Below are 18,563 nucleotides of genomic sequence, written 5' to 3'. Positions count from 1 at the left end.
CCGCATCTCATCTTTGGCACGGTGGCCTGCGGCGGTGGTAAATGAGCCAGGTACTTGGTGCTGTGACGATTAAGTGTGATGCTGATTTTCTAGAACCGACGTTTCAAAAAATGAAAAGCGGGAATTCCTTGAAGGCTTACTTTTATTTCTTAGATGCTTTAACTGAACAATTACAGTATTAACTATTTTCGTAGCTTACCGTCCGTTGTAAAATCATAAAATAGACAACTCCCACGGACATGCACGAGTGTCTCCTTAATAATTTCGACCCCCTTGTCCACATTTCCCACAATAACTACCTTCTGCATAAATTGTAGCATTTCTGGACCCTTCACCTTAGAACAGTCCTCTACAATGAAGTGAATCTCAGTTTTAAAACTTAAAAACACCAAACTGCTGTGGATAATACCAAATCGTAGTAGAAACCATCTTCCGCAGGGAAAGGTGGATTCTAACCAGGCAGAAGCTCATTGTTACATGTCCAGAATGTTTCGGTTTCTCTCTCGTCCCAGCAGTAACAGTGCTAGAGCCCTGCAGGTGAGAGGGCTGGGAGATGCCGTGCGGGCTTAGCCTTTCACTGCTCTCTCGTGTCGGATGAGCTGTCGCCAGTAAACGAGTGAGATTCCCTCTCTCGTGTCGCGGTTCACCGACCGGGGAGAGTAGGACAGAAACCTGGGTTTGATGCACGACTCCAGGGTCTCAGAGAACAAATGCCTTGTTTACGGTGAGTAACCGTCTGAAGGCGTCGGTGCTCCCTGGAGGCGGGAGCAGATGGGCTCTTCCCTGTCTCACTGTGGACACACATTCCGTATCCCTCAGCAAGTGAACATTGGGTTTGCCAAGTTTAAACTGCCCGTTAGCTAGCTTAACACGTTCACTCCCTAATTCCTCTCTGGTCTGCATTCCTGCTGCTTGTAACTTGTATGAGTAAAGTTTAGAGAGATCTTCATTTGACTTACTGAAACACAAGTCAGCGCGGGCTGCAGTTCTGTCGGTTTTGTTTTGCATAGCCTAAACATCCAGACAACTAGTGCAAGATCAAAACGGTCTCCGTGAACCCTCGTCTCCTACCAGCGGCCACCCAGACTCCGGCCTATGGTCCAGGAGACTCGCTTCTAAGTAATCTGTCTCAAGCAGTGGTTCTCAATTGGGTAGTTTTGTGCTCGAGGGGACACTTCATTTTTTGAGACAGTTTTGGTTGTCCTAACCGGCAAGGGACTGGGGGTGTGTCACTGGCATCTACTGGGCAGACCCCGGGGGGGGTCCTCCCAGTGCAGTGACGCAGAACGTCACCGGTGCCAAGGCTGGGAAGTGCTATTGCTGAGGTCCATCCACTGTGACCGTGGGAACAGCCGCCACCTCTCCCAGTGGCCACTCAGGCTGCTCTGGGACATGCGCAGGCTCCATGGTGGAATTACGACCCTCAGAATCTTGGGAACCAGGTGGCGGGGGAGCAGGGTGCAGGGTCAAAGCCAGCGGGGGTAGGGCTGCTGCTGAGAGAGCACGACACTTGGAGCAGGCCGTGGGCTGGGGAAGGAAGCCTCAGGAAATCTGCTGCGAACCGACCTAAACAGACATGCCGGGGTCTCGCTTACACCTCCACCACCACCAGCAGGAGACAGTCTTCCTAGTTCGGCCATTTGCACACGGTCTGTGATACAGCATACCACCTAACACTGCAGAAAAGCTGTATTTTGATGTTTCTTTCTTTTTTAAAAAATTTTTTTTGAAGATTTTATTTATTTATTTCACAGAGATCACAATCAGGCAGAGAGAGAGAGAGAGAGAGAGAGGAGGAAGCAGGCTCCCTGCTGAGCAGAGAGCCCGATGCAGGGACCCTGGGATCATAACCTGAGCTGAAGGCAGAGGCCCCAACTCACTGAGCCACCCAGGCACCGCTATTTTGACGTTTCTTTACCAGAAAGCCAGTTTAAATGTTCACTTATCTATAATAAATACTCTTGACGTTTTTCTTGCATGAATCCCTTCTGACAAAATGAAGACAATGGGATTAGTAAGCCTTGAAATGCGAGATCCAACGCTGGTAGCTCGAGGACAGAAACCATGAGAAAGAGCCTAAATGTAAGACTTCTTGGAGGCAATAGGACGAATTCTTTACAAGGCGGGATTTGATGTGACTTCTGGGATATCACACAAAAGAGCATAGGTGACAAAAAACTGACAAAGTGGAATTCATGAAAATTTAAATCTGTGCATTACAAGATGTTATCGACAGAGTGAAAAGTCAACCCGCGGACGGGGAGAAAATATCGCACATCACATGCCATATAGGAGCTTAATAACCACGATACACAGAGAACTCGAACTTAAGTACTGAAACACCCAAACAACCCTGCCCCAAGTGGAAGAGGACCTGAGCAGACACGTTCCCGAAGGTGCCGCACAGAGGGCTGAGTGGCTCGGGAGGAGATGCTCAGCCTCATCATTACGTAAATGTGAATCAAAATGGCAGCGAGACCCCGGCTCCCATGCAGGAGGACGGGGGCTGTTGAAAGCACAGGGAGCGAGCCCTGATGGCAATGAGGCCAGCCAGAGCCCCAGGGGTGTGGGAGATAGTGCGGCCACTGTGGAGAGCCATCCAGTGCTTCCTCAAAAAATTAAAAAAATAGTTCCACCTCGGGGCCTCTACCGCAAAGAACTGGAAGCAGGGTCTCCCAACAGATCCCTGGGTACCCACATTCACAGCAGCGTTGTCTGTAATGGCCAAAATGCGGGAGCCCCTGGCGTCCACCTACGGATGAACGGATACGCAGAACATCCGCTCATGCACCAGAGTGTTGCTCAGCGGCGACCAGGAAGGACATTCAGACACCCACCACCATGCGGACGGGCCTGGAGGGCATTACGCTCCGGGAAAGGAGGCAGTCACAAAAAGACGAGTATTGCATAATTCACCTATATGGGGTCCTCAGTCAAAATCCTACAAACAGTGGCATGGGGGTGCTGGGGAAGGGGGCGGGGGGCTCGTGGTTTCTGGGATGAGGAGGGTCTGGAGGTGGGGGTGACGGCTGGAGGTCCTGCACTGAAGTGGGTGCCTCCCAATGATGGGCACAGGCCGCATCCTAGGGGAGCGACGTTTCCCACCAGAAGGAACAAACGCGCCCCATGCCCAGGCTGGTCAGCTGGCCTCATGCCTCGTCCCTCGCCAGCAGAGGCTGCAGGAACAGCCCCGCCGTCCCCAGGATGCACACCAAGATGAAAACCCACAGGAAGATGCGATCAATGACCATGGCCACATACTTCCAGTCATCCTGAATCTGAAAAAGAGAAACACACATCAGGAAAGCAGAAAAAATAAGCCCGAAGGGCCGTGGAGGGAACCCACATCCAGCGGGAACATCGAGTCAACACGTTGCAGCGGCTGAAGCCATCTGACCTCCCAACACAAGAAAGCTCGTGCTCCTAACACCGTCTGCAGACATCCACCAGTCCCAAGTCTCTCTCCACGCCCTGCGAGAAAGGGGCACGAAACACTCATGTGGAGTCTGTTTTAAATCAGGAACTTCTTGGGGCACCCGGCCGGCTCAGTCGGTAGAGCGTGAGACTCTTGATCTCAGGGTTGTGAGTTCAAGCCCCATGTTTGGTGTAGAGCTCACTTAAACAAACAAAACAAAAAAACCCACAGAAATTTCTTAATGTACACATAATCTATTTCTTCTTTTTTAGATTTTATTTATTTATTTAAGAGAGAGACTGAGCATAAGCAAGGGGAGGGGCAGAGGAAGAGGGAGAAGCAGGCTCCGCGCTGAGCAGGGAGCCCAATGTGGGGCTCCATCCCAGGACCCCGGGATCATGACCTGAGCCAAAGGCAGACGCTTCACTGACAGAGCCACTAGATGCCCCATAATCTATTTTTTCCTAAACTGACTTCTAATTTATAAGGTTGGTAAAACCAGTTCTTTGACCTGTGCCTGTGGGAGGGCTCCTGGACTTTGTTAGAAAAGCTAACACAATCCAACCATCACTTACCATTGCTTCCAAGTACTGTTCTTAACCCGTTTTAGATACTAATTTCCTTTCAGCATCTGTTCCGCCCATGAAACCAGCACACCAGGGCCAGGCTGGCGTCTTCCCCGCGGCCCCTCCCCGGGCCCAGCTAACCAAAGATCCTCTTCCACCGTAAGGCCTGAGCACCACGGACAGGGACAGGCTGGACAGACGTAATTGCTGACAATAAAGTAAGAGGCGGAAGAAAGAGCAAGACTAATTGCATATAACACAGCTTCGGTTCGGGCTTGAAACAGGAAGGAGAACCGCATGTTAATTACAGTCCTAGATGGCTCCGCAAGCAAGGAAGCCGTAATTGAATTGAGGAAGAGAGAACCCATGAATCAGTGGATTTTGAAGAAATAATCGCGTAATCAAGAAGCAGCATGTGATTCAGTAACCGAATTAAGTGCACGGAAATGGGCTGGGGCACGAGAACTGTTGCTCCCATCGTGAGCTGCACGGAGGGTGCTCTTGAAGACATTAGGCTCAGCTACAATTAGACGTTATGCCCTGTTTGCATTCCCGGGACCCAGGCTGTGGTTTGTAAGCGCCTCAAATACAGAACAGACCCCCGGATTCCTCTGGTCCCTCGGCCAGCCGAACGCCCCCAAAGGCTGTCACAAGGCAGAGGCCGGAAACACAGACTTGGAGACACTTTGGTTTCAATCCCAGAGTCTGAGAATTTGGGTCAATTACGTGACCTCGGTTTACCTTGGTTTCTCCGTCTGTGACATGCAGGTAAGAGCAGTACTCACCCTCTTGACTCCCGCCACCCCCCGCCCCTCCCCCGCCCCTCAGTTTGTTTCCTGTTCAAGAACCTCTTACAGTTTGTCTCCTCCTCTGGTTTGATCTTGTTTCATTTTTTCCTCTATTCCAGTATGATCTGTTTTGTTCCTTAAATTCCACATATCAGTGAGATTCTGTAACTCTTCTGACTGACTTGTTTCGCTTGGCATAATCCCTTCCCGTTCCATCCCTGTCCATGCACACGTGAGTGTTCATCCTTTCTGATGGCTGAGGAAAGTTCCGTTGTGTTCATGCATTCATCTGTCATGGACATCTGGGCTCTTACATACTTTGACTACTGTGGATGTCGCTGCTGTAAACACTGGGGTGCAGGTGCCCCTTCGGATCACTCCATCTGTGGTTTTGGGGTAAATGCCCAGTAGTGTGATTGCTGGTTGTAGGGCCCCTCTCTTTTCTACGAGTGCTGGGTGTTAAAGAGACTGAACTCTGAAACTAATAACACACTCTGTTAATCCACTGCATTTAAATAATCAAAAAGGACAGGGCTCCCCTCGGGGGCGAGTGCGATGACTTACGGGGTGAGATGAGGTGGGGCACGTGGTCCTTTCAGGGCACACAGTCCTTTGTGGACAACACCTGCTGGGATTCAGGCCGAACAGACACCCGACCCTTCTCCAACTACACGTGTTCCTCTAATGTCTTGGTAGGCTTAGCCTGGTGCAGGAAGAGGGGACGTGGGTCTCACCCAGAAACACACATGGGCCACACAAAGGGGGTGAAAACTGGCGTTAGGTCTGTTAAAGTCTGGAAGGCACGATGACGCGGGGTGGTTCGTGGAAACTTTGGAACTACTGACAACAAAGAGGCGTCAGACAGAACGGGGAACAGGCACAAGCTCTTGGCTCGTTCCGCCAGTCCGGCCCTGGAATGTCCCCGAAGCCAGAGGAGCCTGTAGGTTAGGGGCTGGCCCAGGTTTGCTGGGGTGGGCAGGCGGAGGACAGTGGGCCGGGGACAGCTTTGCGCCGTGCTCTTTTCTCCCTGAACGCTCTGCCTCTTTTCAGACTGTCCACTCCCTGCCCAGAGATGCAGGCTCCTTGGGAGCGGACGAGAGCCTGGTGGAGGTGAAAAGCCAGAGGTTGAGATGTCCCTTAAGTGACAAGGTCATGCAGAGGGAAAGAGGCACCTTTGAAGGGTGGTCCCTCCATCCGGCCTGTGGCCACGTGGGCACTTGCCCAAACAAGCTGCAAGGATGGCTGACCCATAAAAAGTGAGTTTTCAGACCTCAATATGCAGACTTAGCCATTCGAAAGGAAATTCACATGACAGGTTAAGGATTCAAACTAAACAGGAGATCCGCAGAGATGACAGAGTATTGGAAATGTGAAGGAGAGGGAGCAGGGCCCCAGAAGAAACAAGTGAGACAGACAAGTCAAGGAAAAGACCCAAGAGATGGGACAGTGAGCAGGAGGGGACCTGCGAGGAGGGGTGGGGGGGCAGGCAGGAAGGAACTGGTGAGGCGGGGTGAGGGGCGGAGGGCAGGAGGGGAGAGGTGGGGGCTGGAAGCACAGGGAAAGAGGCACAGGGAGAAATCGACACAGAGAACTGGGAGCCCCTGAGAACGGAAGGTGGACGTTCGGGGCAAGCAGTTGGTGAGAATGTCGGTCTAGGAGAGACCCGCACACACACCCCGGTCCTGGTGTACAGATTCCAGAGGCTTCTGCACGCAATCCGCCAGTCAGACTAACGGGGTCAGGCTCACTGAGAACTGCTCACCAGTGACACTGAACCAGTAGTACCTTCTAAGTGTTTAAGGAAAAGAACTTCAACTCGAGAATTTTCGATCCAGCTAAACTCCCTTGAAAATGAGAGTTTTAACATTTTGAAGCCCCCAGGCCTCTGAAGTTTCCACTGTCAGCCCTGGAGAAGGCACGTGGTGCAGGGAGAGAGGGCCGGAGGACGCCCCAGGATGCACCTGGGGTGAGAGCCTGGTGCGGGAAGCCGACTGCATCCACCCCTCCGCCTCCCCCACCCAGCAGCAGCCCCGGTAACATCCAGGGCGGCTGGGCAGCAGAAGGGCCGAGGGGAGCAGGGAGCAGTTGGGGGTGAGACACGGACGCCAGGCGATGCTGCGGATCTGACTCTCAGACACACAGCTTCCCCGAAACGAAGGAAAACAGAAGACGCAGCTTTCCAAGCAGCCACGATTCAGACTTCACAGCGCACAGCATGAACTCCGGGGAAAAAAGAAAATAAATGGAAAACATACAATAAGATGGCAGAAACTGAGCCTTGACACGACAGTACTCACAACACGGGAATGAATAAGGCACGGATCAGAAGGGAGACGCTGGAAGGCGGGGGCGTCCGTCCACACTGCGCCATGACATCACGCACACGGTGCGTCTGTCTCCAGCCGGCAGAAGACAAGCTGTCTGCGGACTGGCAGCTCAGAGGATCCTGGCCTGGGTGCGCCTCCCAGATCGAGAGCAGGCAACCACCAGCTGCGAACTGTGCCGTCAGCAAAGAGCACCTCCGAGGGACCCCAAGCTCGAGGATGACTACAACCGCCCCTCTTACAAGCGGGAGCACACGGTGACCCCCGTGAGTGGCTTGGAGAAGGGAGCCTCCTTGCCAGGGTCACCAGGCCTTCCTGTGCCGTGGGGGCCAGCACCGCTGAGACTGGAAGCCCAGCCCTGTGGTGAGCTTCTGAGGGGGCCGAGTGCACCCAGAACTGGTGAGGCCAATCCACGGACCCGGGGAGTGGGAGCCTCTCTGGAAAACTGTGGATCACAACCCAGGGGAGGGAGGGCCCCTCCAGGCAGCTCTTGTGTCCTCAGCACAGGGCGGGCATCCCGGCTCCCACTGCCCGCTCATAGGCTGCTGTGCAGTGGCCTGTGGGCCAGATTACTGCCATTTCTGGAGAAACAGGAGAGCCAACAGCCGGTCTATAGCCCCTGTGGCAACGGATGAGCAGAGCTGAGCCATGATTGCCCCTTGCATGGGCCTCCCACTGGCCGCTAATTTATCTTCTGGGCATTTCAGTGGCAATTTCCCTTTTAGTAACAATTTTTAACAGAGTCCTTTTTTAGAAAAGATGCTTGTGACACTCTAACACTTTGTATGGTGCCTAGTAACTTTGGAATCGAGTTAATTCGTTTCTCTTTTTTTTGAAGATTTTATCTGTTTTAGAGATAGAGCACAAGTAGAGGAACAGCAGAGAGAGGGGGGGAAGCCGACTTCCCGCAGAGCAGAGAGGCCGATGCGGGACTCGATCCCAGGACCCTGAGATCCTGCCTTGAGCTGAAGGCAGACGCTTCACAGACGGAGCCCCCTGGGTGCCCCGAGAGTTAGTTTGATAGCTCGACAGAGGCTTCAGTACGAGTACTCAGATTTCAGTCCTTATGAGGTCTCTGTTAACGGAAGCTGTGTCAGGCGGATGCGGGAAGGGTAGAGCGCGCCTGCCTGGGTTGTCAGTGTTGGGGCCACAGGCTGTCACAGATCAGGTACTTCTGCTCCAGCAGCTGCTTCAGCTGAAGTTAAAGGGGAGCTTGACTTTGTGGCTCAACGACGGGTGAGCAGGAGGCCCCGCGGTGGCTGTGGCTGTGGCGAGCGCTATCGCTAAGTGTAAAACATCCCCTAATGCTCACATCACTTCTAGTGTGACATCTGTGGGAGAGACAGGAGCTCAGCCAATGAGAAACAACCAGCAGGAGAGGTCGCCTGGATCCCTCACAGGAGAAGACAAACGGGAAAGATTCCCACTCGCTTCTCAGCAGGGAAAAGCTCATGAAAACGGCAACAAGGCTCTAGTTCACATGCATTGGGGGAGGGGCGTGCAGCCACAGAAACGCACAGACACCGCCTGGCGGGGGGATGACCCTGGCCGAATGCCTGGGGGACCTCGCGGTGCCCACCAAGGAAGTTAAAAATACCTCCCTGCGGAGCTCAGTGAGAGCCGCGGGTGCGCATGTCCACGAGAAGACGTGCATGAGAGTACGCGTGGTGCCTTCCTTCCCAACAGCCCCGAACTGGACAAGCTGCGTTGGCAGCACAGGTGACATGGGAAGCAAACCTCCAAGACATTTTGTTGAATGAAAGAGGTCAGCTGTGGAAGGGTGCGTGCCACGGGAATCCATCTAGATGAAGGCCAAGGGAAGGTAAAGCTGACGGACATCAGGAGGCCGGGGGTCCCTGGGAGGGGGCGCCAGGAACACCCCACATCCTTACTCAGCTCAGGGTTACACGGGTGTCCACGCAATGCAGACTCGTGTGCACCTGACATCTAAATGGGGCAAGCACGTGGTCGGCAAGGGAAGTGAATATGAGCTCAGCGCTGGGGCCACGTGGGGGCCACGTGCTCGCAAGCCAGCTTCCAGCTCTTCTCTGCACCAACCGCCCACCTCTGGGGCCGCTCTCCTGCTGGGAGCAGTGACGCCACCCATCCAGGACAGCCGCCTGGTCCATGGAGAAGCTGGTCTGAGCTCAGCCGCTGACCCCGGGCCAAACTCAGGCCCACCCTGCCCATCCGCCCCAGGGAGTAACGGCTTCTTACCTCTTTGGCGTCATTTTGTGCTTTCATGTTTTCCGCAATGTACCTGACGCTCTGGACGGCTTCTCTGACTTCCGGTGACAGCGTCGAAAGGGCCAGCACGGCGTGCAGGGACTCTGAACTGGAGCTTCTCGGAAGGTTGGCGCTGAAATTCGAGATTTTTATCCTGCGGTGGTGGCACTGGCTGCACGTCCCGTCCTGGCAGGGACAGCCTTCCTTGCCACCTCTGGGCTCCACGCGGCTGAAGCAGTTGAGATTGGAGAGCTCAGCGTTGCAGACTGGCCTTGGATTCTGGCCAGGGCCCTCGCCGCCCGCCGGCCTGGTCATGAACATGACCTTGGGGAGCAGGTGCAGGAAGATGGTCTTCACCCAGGCGGGCATGGTGTGCGTGGTGGGTGTTCGGTAGTGCACGTTGAGCACGAAGACAGTGATGACGATGGACAGCGTGACGAAGATCATCGTGAACAGCAGGTACTCGCCGATGAGCGGGATGACCAGCGAGGTGGATGGTATGGTCTCGGTGATGACCAGGAGGAACACGGTCAGGGAGAGCAGCACGGAGATGCAGAGCGTGACCTTCTCGCCACAGTCGGATGGCAGGTAGAAGACCAGCACAGTGAGGCAGGAGATGAGCAGGCAGGGCACGATGAGGTTGATGGTGTAGAAGAGCGGCAGGCGGCGGATGTAGAGCGAGTACGTGACGTCGGGGTAGATCTCCTCACAGCAGTTGTACTTGATGTCGTGCTTGTAGCCGGGGGCTTGCACGATGGCCCACTCGCCGCTCTCCCAGTAGTCCTTGAGGTTCATGGAGGAGCCGATGAGGACCAGGTCGATCTTGGCCTTGTCGTAGGACCAGGAACCGAACTTCATGGTGCAGTTCTGGTAGTCAAACGGGAAGTAGGTCACGTCGATCCTGCACGAGCTCTTGAAGATGGCCGGCGGGATCCAAGTCACCTCCCCTGTGTACTTGACGAGAGCTTTGGTCTTGTCGTCCACCTGGAAGTCCCCGACAGCACTGTGGAGACAGGAGGGCGGTCCGGGGTCACGACCACGCACTCACCTGGGCCTGCTTCTCACACCACAGGCAGCGGGTGCTGGGAACTGCTTACGAGACCACGCGGCAGGAGTGCACGCCAGAGAAGGTCGCCCAGGCCACTGACCGACGGGGACACCGCGGCCCAAGCCTGTGTCCCCCCAACTCCAGGACATGTCCCTAGTTCACTCCACAACTGTGAGTCTGCCTTGATATTTACTAAGATGCTTCCAAAGGCCCGAAAGAGATTGTTTCCCCTCTAAAGAAATGGGGTGAAGGTTGTCCCTGAGGTGGGACACCTGTGGGCATGTCTGCTCCTCATTCTGGTTTAGACCCGTCAGCCCCGCACTCATTCTCTGGTGCGCACCTGCTAAGTGCATGTGGGTGTGTAGGGCCAGGCAGTGGGGTCGTGAGACGTCAGGGGGCCCCCTCCTCCCACCCGGAGCCCTGACAGCTGGGCTCACAGCAGACGCAGCCTGCGACCCTGCTCTCCTGACACGTCCAGCCCCGCTCCGCTCGAACAGTCACGGGTTCTGATGCCTTGTCTTTCAGACCCTGTGCACAGATTCCTTTACCTTCCTGCTCTCCGGCCTCCCCAGTTCTCTCCTTTCACCTCTGCACTCCCCACCTGTCCGCACAGAGCCCCAGGGGCTTGAGTCCTGCATCTGAGAGTCAGAGCTGCGGCCTCGCCCAGGGGCCCTACTGGTCTACTCAGGTTCTGAGTTCTGCGCTGGAGGAATCCATACCCTCTAGAAGGAGAAGCTGCCACACCCGTCCGCCCTGAGGGCCGCAAACAGGACACACTTGGACGTCTGGGGACAGCTGTGTTCCGTTATTTAGTGAGAACATGTGGACACAGAAGGGATGTGTCTTGTCGGTCTCTGTCCCACCTTCCTTGCCTCCATGAAGGCATGTGACGGCATCGCTTCTGGAAGACACAGGCCACTGCCTCCCTGTCCTCGGGTCAGCCGGTCTGCCCCACAGGTGCCCTGCTGGCTCTATTCATGCTCAGCCCCAGGTCACCCGCCGCGCACCCTGTTCTCACAGGCTCCCCCCTTGCTCCAGCTCCACACAGGCGGGAGGCAGGAAGGGTGGGCAGTGTCCACGTGGCCCTGACTCTGATTCTCCCAAAGAAGCCATGGGGCCTGCTCAGGGGGGCTGAAAAGACCCCGAAGAACCTCCTTGCCACGCCCCAGGGCCACAAAACATGGGGACAGAAAGGGGCCTCCGGATCACAGCATGTAGGCCCACTCCCTTCTCTGTGAACGTGTCCACTGGGAGACAGCCACGCGGTCTACTGTCCGTGGTTGGGGCTGCTTTTGGGTGATGAGGGCAGAGGGACCGCAGCTGGGACCACCGCCCCCACCCCCAGGTCTAGGACAGTCACTGGCCAGCCCTCCCTAGTCACTGCTGTAGTCCAGCGCCTTTGTGAAGAGGACGCTGGCGGTCAGACCGCAGCTCCCGTGGAGTGTTAGCGGCAGGGCCTTGACCCACCGGAGCCTGGCGCACGAGTCAGGGGTCGCTAAACCACCCACGTGCCCTAAGGTGAGCTGGGGGGCAGTGATGGCCGGGGGAGAGGAGTTCTCATGTCCCGGGGCCCCAGACATAGAAACCTACAAGAAGCACCTGCCCCTCCAGAAAGAGGCCCCTGCTCTCTGTTGAATCCTTTGCAAGGGGAGCAGTGAAACGGGGCCTGTGGCTTCGATTGTGGGAAGAAGCAAGGAAGGGCAGGGTCCGTGGATGGTCTGCAGGGACGGCCATTGGAGCTGGTGTGGGCTCGAGTCTCAGATATTCCCCAAACTCCCTCCTGAGCGGACAAAGACCCACACAGAAAAATGCTGCTTAGGGTAGGACCTAAGCTAAATGGGGTCAGAAACAGGTGGAGAAGAGAAGACAGTTTATAGGTTGGAGAAGCAGGTGTCCAGCGGGGGCCACGCTCCGACCCAGGGGCCTGCCGACACAGACGCTCTCGAGCTGGCGAAAGGAGACGCCCGCCCACCCTGTCCTCAAAGTTCAGCAAAGCCACTATCTCCACAACGGCCACAGGGAGGGGAGTGCGAGACTGAGTAATGTGAATGACCAGATCACAAGCAGGGAAGGCACATCTGGAAGGACGGCCCCGGGGCCGGGGAAATGGACGGTCTGGTGCGCCCAGCAAGAAGCGGGAAGGGAGCTCCGGAAGCGGAAGGAGCGGTGTAACAGGAAGAAGTTAAATAACCCGGCTGGACAGCAGCAGGTGTGTCCAGAGTTGGCAGCTGAAGAAAGAATCACGAGAAGAAAAACCGCCTTTGGAGCAAAGCCTAGAAGCAACAAGACGGCGTCGAAAGTGCGGTCGCGGGAGTGAACCCGGACAGGACTGAGGTCGACGTCTGACAGAAATGGGAACCCCAGAGAAGCATCCAGAGCATGGGTGGACTTCCGATGCACGTGCAAACGGAGTTCCTGGAGTGAAAAATCAAGCAGCGGAACACATCTCACGTCCAGGACTTGGAAAGTCGAGACTTATCCCACGCGCCTCCCCAACAACAGGACTTCACAGACAAAGGGAGGAAGTGTCCGGGCGCCTGAGCTGGGGGAACAGCCTCCTGCAAGGCCTGTGCTCCCCGGTCGCCCTGGACGGTCCTGGTTCAGGTTGTGGTCCTGTTCTGCATGGCAGTGGCCCCTGCTGTCTACCCGAAATCACCCGATTTCACCCGCTTAGACAGGCGTGTGATTTCCACAGAGACACTTCTCAGCGTTTTTAAGACTGTGATGTGAGGAAGGTCGCAGGCAAGGGTTTTACCTCCAGTTAAGCTTTACGCAAAAAGGCTACAGTGTGTTAGGAACGTGTGAGAATGTGGGGTGTCTCGTGCCCACGAGTGCTGAGGGTCCTGTTAGAGAAGGAACTTCAGAAAACAAGGAAACCCCAGGGGAACTCTGGCCTGAACTTGTCGAAGAAGACATTGCTCGTGTGTCAAAATGAAGAGAAACTCTCCACAGAGGGACCAGTTCTGAGAAACTCCAGCCGTAACCCAGAGAGAAGAGCTGTATGGGTTCCTCTAGAACCTATTTTCAGTTCCAGATCCCAGGAGAATTCCTGACGCTACCTGCTGATGGGAAGCAGCTCACGGTGACCAGGCTTGTTAGACTCACGACCTCCGTCCTCCAGCTGTTCACCCGAGATGGCCAGCAAGAAAGCAGCCCTGACATTCGCACCATGAGATTAAAATTTCTGCACACTTTCTTAATTCCAGCTCAGCAAAAATTCTCCGCACCCTGGCCAGCGCCCCAGGACCCTCTCTCGGTGCTCAGACTTTGCAAACCGGCTGAGTTTATCCTGTGTTCCAGTTCCGTGCAGACTAAATTTACAAATAGAAGTTGCATGAAAGAAAAATTTATGGATATATTCCCTTGGGAAAAGAGAACAAACAAACAACAATGACAACTCGCTTCACCAGAGATCACAAAATGGGACTCAGCCAAAATATAGCTTCTTCAGTCCTAGTAGTTAAAGCATATTAGTTTGTCCTAATCTGGCACAAAAACCTAAATGCAGAATGCTTTGAATTGTTAAGATTAGATGAACTCTGTACCAAGTGCTTTTCTGAGAAATGCTTCGTGGCTGAAATGTGGTGACTTCAGAGAAAAAGCACAGAAGCAGAAATGCTGCTTTCCACACGCAGAGAACGAACTAGGACACACCGCAGGAGCCCATACATTTGCCCAGTAACAGAGCTTCGCTGCGGGAGCATCAGGTTTGGGGAAAGAGGCGGGTGTTGGAGGTGCCATGAGGGGCAGGTGGAGAACCCGTGGGCCCGGAGTCAGGAAGGAGGGTGAGGCTCCCCTGGGTCCTGACCTTTGGAAGGACGCTGTCCTAGCAAGGGCCTCAGTGGCTGCGTCCCCTCCGTGGCTGCCTCTCCGGTGGGCAGCTGCACACCTGGAGGTGATGGGTGATTCCTGCACCCACCCCCGGGGTGCAGTAAGGGGCTGCGGTCAGGGTGGGTAGCTCCAGCACCAGGCATACAGCAGGTGCTCAGTAAATCCCCGTGGAGTTCTCCCATCGGCGAAGCCCTCTGGACACGGTCCCGGGCAGGGCCCAGGCTCAGGCACATGGCCGCCCCGCGCTTACTTGTTGTAGAGCACGATGTCTGGCTTCCAGATTTTCTGCGCGGGGACGCGCATGAACTCCGCGCCATCGTAGTCGGAGGGGTTCCACTTCAGCTTGTAGTCATTCCAGATCTGGGGGGGCAAGCGGGGTGGGCAGCGGAAGAACGTGCACGGTCTCCTCCCTCCCCCGCACCTCCGAGGCACGTCCCTGAGCTCGTTCTGGCGCCCATGCCGGCTGTGTGTGCAGGCCGCCTCCGTCCGGCCCCAAACCGACCGCCGGGGGTGGCCGCTAGTGCAGGCCAGCTGCATGCCGCAAGTGCCTGCTGTTCACATCCTGAAATGGCTCTCCAGGAGCTTCTCCACACCCGTCTGCACCACCCCAGCCCAAGAACAGGGAGCTGATGACCCACAACCCTCCACCAACTCCAGGTTAAGTGGGGTTGGTGTCTGAAGGTTCTGGGGAAGGAGCCAGGACACCCCTGGGGCCCAAGGAGCATTCAGGAACCCAGGCTGGGGGACGGGAGGACGGGTGAGGCTGTGAACAGGTGTCCAGTGGGCACCAGACCCTCCTGCCTGCGTGGGCGTGCAAATGGCCACATTAACCCACATTAACCCAGAGTTATCTGTCCAGAGCTGGACAAGGCCTCCTGGGGCCTGTGGAAGCCTGTGTCCTTCGCCTCAGCCTAAAGAGGAAAATCCAGAGCCCTTGTTTCTGTTTTACCAGAGAAAAGAGCATCATCTGATTTTACCGAAGGACCGATTTTTGGCAAGAAGGGAAGGAGGTGGGCTCGGACACTAGCCTGGAGTCAGGGGCCGGCTCCGGGCCCAGGTCTGTCTCTGTGTGACTGTGGAGCTGTCTCCCTCTAAGTGACAACCTGTCATGTGTGACTTGAGGGGCGAACTTCTGGGAGGCCCATGCAGCAGCGCAGGTGACCCCAAGCCCTGGAAGAGACCCCTATTTGGGGGCTTTTCTGGGTGGCGCAGCAGAGACTGCAGACACCACCAGGGGGCAGCAGTGCCCGAGGTCCACTCACTTGTTTGAGCCACAGGTTGGTCTCCATGATCTGGTTGACTTCGTCCTAGAAGGAGAGACAGGAGTGGACGCCTGAACACAAACACCTGGCTGGTTCTGGGAGAGGCTCTGCCAAGCCCCACACCCCACGCCCCAGTCGCGGCTCCCGCACTCACCACCTTCACCAGCTGGGACATGGACACCTCGAACTGGATGATGACTGGGTCGGACACATTGGCCACTGGCCGGATGATCTCGTTGTAATCCTCGAACAGCCGCTCAAACAGACGGTGCTCGGCCTCGGAGGCCACGGCCACTGAGGGAAGGACGTGCCATGTTTCCCTGCACCAGGGACCCCCCCCCACCCCACCCCGGCACCCTCATCGCCTGCTGCGGGAACCCTGTAGCGCCTCGAGTTACAGACTGGGAAACTGAGGCCCTCCAGACACAGGAGGTCACACACATCCAGGGAGACAGCATGATCACAAGCCTGGGCTGGAGTTTGGATAGATCTGGTGCAAATCCTGCCAGACTGCTTGGAAGCTGTGTTAGCTTGGGCAAGGGGTTCAATCTCTCTGAACCTGACTTCTTTTACTCAGAAAACATCTTTTTATCCGCATCCACCCCAGGGTTGCAGCAAGTGAAGGGCTCACGGTAGCACAGAGAAGGGCTCACCAACGACCCTACCTCCAGTGTTCACACAGGGCAGGGGCCTCACTCTAGTGTTCACATGGGGCGGGGGCAGTGCAAGTCCAGTCCGCCTCTACAGCCACTCCCAGGATGGACAGATGGCCAGTGCCTTTTCAGGGCGCGCCCCACCCCCTCCCCCTTCTGCCTCCCAGCCTGTAAGAGGCTGCAGCCGCCCAGGACTCCCTAGGGGTTTCCCCACCAAACCTCCAAGAAGCTGGGTGTCTGTGTGGCTCCCATGATCTCGGAGTGAGACCCATGGCCAATCTCAATCTTTTCCCAGCGTGGTCAAATTTACCTCCTTGAAAGGGGTAGGGGGATCCCCTTTGTTCCCAGGCCACACCCTAGGCGACTTGAATCAGCCTCTGTCCTTCTCACTTAGAGGTCTGAGGACAGCGCGGCCAGGGCAGGAGGGGAATCCTTGGGGAAGTCTAACCCAACTTGCCCGCATCCTGAAATGGGGTCTTGCCCTCTGCCCCCTCCCAAACACATCAGAGACCTCAGGCAGGGGCTGCTGAGGAGCGCAGGGACCCGGAGTGCTGGGGTCCCCAGCATCAAGGGGACAGAAACGGCGCCCCCCTGACCGACTCCCGGTGTAGCCCTGACGAACCCCCGGCCCCGGGCATCTGCCTGCCCTCCCCGCCGCCCGCAGGCCCTCCAGCGCGGCGCGCTCCTCCGTGCGGCTCTGGCCAGCGGCCTCCTCCCAGAGACCCGGCACCAGGCGCGAGGCGCGGCCCGGGTCGCGGAGAGGCGAGCGCGCGGGAGCGGAGGACGCGCCGGCCCCCAGCCTCCCGCGATGGCCCCCTCCCGTAGGTGGCACCGGCCTCAGTTTCCTTATCTATTCGTAGAAGGAAGGGGTAGGCGCGAGGCAGACAATGGAACCGACGACCAGGGCGCAGACGCCCGAACCCCGGCCCTCCCGGCTCGCGCCCAGACGACTCGGGGTGGAGGGGTGGCCGGAGGGGCACCCGGGCTCCCCGACGCGGCCGGCGCCCCTTCTCTGCGCCCCCCGCCCGTCCCTCCGGTCCCGCGCCGGTACCTGGCGGCAGCACCAGCAGGGGCAGCAGCAGCAGCAGCGGGGGCCCCGCGACCCCGGCTCGACGCGGGTGGGCGCCCATGCTCGCGGGGAGCGCGCGGCTGAGGCGCAGGCGGACTCCGCGGCGGCTCCCGACGCAGCCCGCCCGCGCAGAGCCGAACGCCCGGGCGCAGGGCGCGGAGCCGGACGCTGGCCCCTCCCGCCCGCGGGGCGCCGGAGGCTGGGCGGGGGCGGCGCTCGGAGGGGCGGGGCGTGCGGGGCGTGCCGGGCGTGCGCGGCCTCCCGGCCGCGGGGGTCGAGCGCCCCCGGAGCGCGCGGGGATGGGGAAGAGGGGCTGGTCCAGCGGGCCCCGCGCTGGAGACCTCGGAGCGGCTGGGCCGCGGGAGAGGCTCCCACACACTCTCCGAAGCGCGGGATCCTGACGCCGCTGAGTAAGTGCGAAGGGTCCCAGGTGTGATGCCGTGATCGCGGGGTTCGTGTTTTCCTTATAGTTTGGGGAGGCGGAAACGGGGCCCGCCGCCCCTGGGTGCTTGTTGAGGCAGGAGTGAGACCTGCGTGTTTGCCAGACCGCGCTCCGCTCCGTGGGTTTGAAGTGCTCCCTGATTCACAGGGAAAAAGAAACTAAGGAATGAGGCTTGGAAATGGAGCTGCCGCATCTGCACCCGGGGCGTCCCACGGCGGCCCTGCTCCCTCAGCACCCCTCGCCCCAGCATCCAGCTCCTCTGACGCGGTGGGGGGCTGCACCTGCAAGGGAGTCGACTTTATTACTTTCAGAATGCGTCGCCTTAACCCCAAACGAAAGGAGGCATTTTGCAGGACCCAGGAAATGTAAGAACTGGGGCCAGTGTCTCAGGTGCCCATTTAGGGCGTTCTCATTCTCTAGGCAAAAGCTCCTGGATTTGGAAAATACCGCAAGTCGGACACACAACCAAGGACTTGTATCCAGAAGATATACAGAAGCCTCAAAACTCAGAAGTCAGAGTAGAGAGGTGTGAGGGTCTTGTGTGGGTGACGCGAGTGTTTATGGTGATAAACTTACTAAAACTCATTGAACTGTACATGTAAAGTGGGCGAGTGTTATAATAGGTGTGTTATACCTTAATGAAGTTTTAAAAATCTCAACAGTAAGAAAACTAAAACCCAATTTAAAGAGTGAGCAGAGGAGTTAAACAGACACTTCCTCAAATAAGATGTACGTAGGCAAAAACCCCAAAATCACATGAAAAGATGTTCCACAATGTTGGCTGTCAGGGAAAGCAACTTCAGGACTAATTCAGCGCTCGGCACCTACGGGGATGGCGGAGATAAACCCATAGCCCGAGCGGACAGGGCCCCGAGTGGCTCTTGCTGCTTGCTGGTGGGGACGCAGGGTGGCCCGGCCGCTCCACAGCCCCGTCTGGCT

The 18,563-nt window shown here is 56.8% G+C and overlaps 1 protein-coding gene across 1 annotated transcript; it reads right to left on the bottom strand.

Moving 5' to 3' along the window:
* Nucleotides 1-124: 124 nt before the first annotated feature.
* CHRNA3 (cholinergic receptor nicotinic alpha 3 subunit) lies at nucleotides 125-17,343 on the bottom strand. The gene is made up of 6 exons (XM_045067251.1): nucleotides 17,165-17,343; nucleotides 15,615-15,754; nucleotides 15,461-15,505; nucleotides 14,449-14,558; nucleotides 9,311-10,322; nucleotides 125-3,278 (listed from the first exon to the last, which is right to left on the bottom strand). Exons 1-6 carry the CDS (start codon nucleotides 17,241-17,243, stop codon nucleotides 3,150-3,152), a joined length of 1,515 nt encoding a protein of 504 aa, XP_044923186.1. The 5' UTR covers nucleotides 17,244-17,343; the 3' UTR covers nucleotides 125-3,149.
* Nucleotides 17,344-18,563: the final 1,220 nt, after the last annotated feature.

Source organism: Mustela putorius, unplaced genomic scaffold, assembly GCF_011764305.1.
Source record: "Mustela putorius furo isolate JIRA1106 unplaced genomic scaffold, ASM1176430v1.1 tig00003875_pilon_pilon_pilon, whole genome shotgun sequence".
NCBI lineage: Eukaryota > Metazoa > Chordata > Mammalia > Carnivora > Mustelidae > Mustela > Mustela putorius.
The sequence above is the reverse complement of the archived record's forward strand: the minus strand, read 5'-3'. Positions and strand labels throughout refer to the sequence as shown.

Coding starts and splice junctions, on each gene's coding strand:
- CHRNA3 (XM_045067251.1), bottom strand. CDS start 17,243: ATGGGCGCCCACCCGCGTCGAGCCGGGGTCGCGGGGCCCCCGCTGCTG. Junction 15,755..17,164: donor CCTGCTGGTGCTGCCGCCAG/GTACCGGCGCGG, acceptor TCCTTCCCTCAG/TGGCCGTGGCCTCCGAGGCC. Junction 15,506..15,614: donor TGTCCCAGCTGGTGAAGGTG/GTGAGTGCGGGA, acceptor CTCTCCTTCTAG/GACGAAGTCAACCAGATCAT.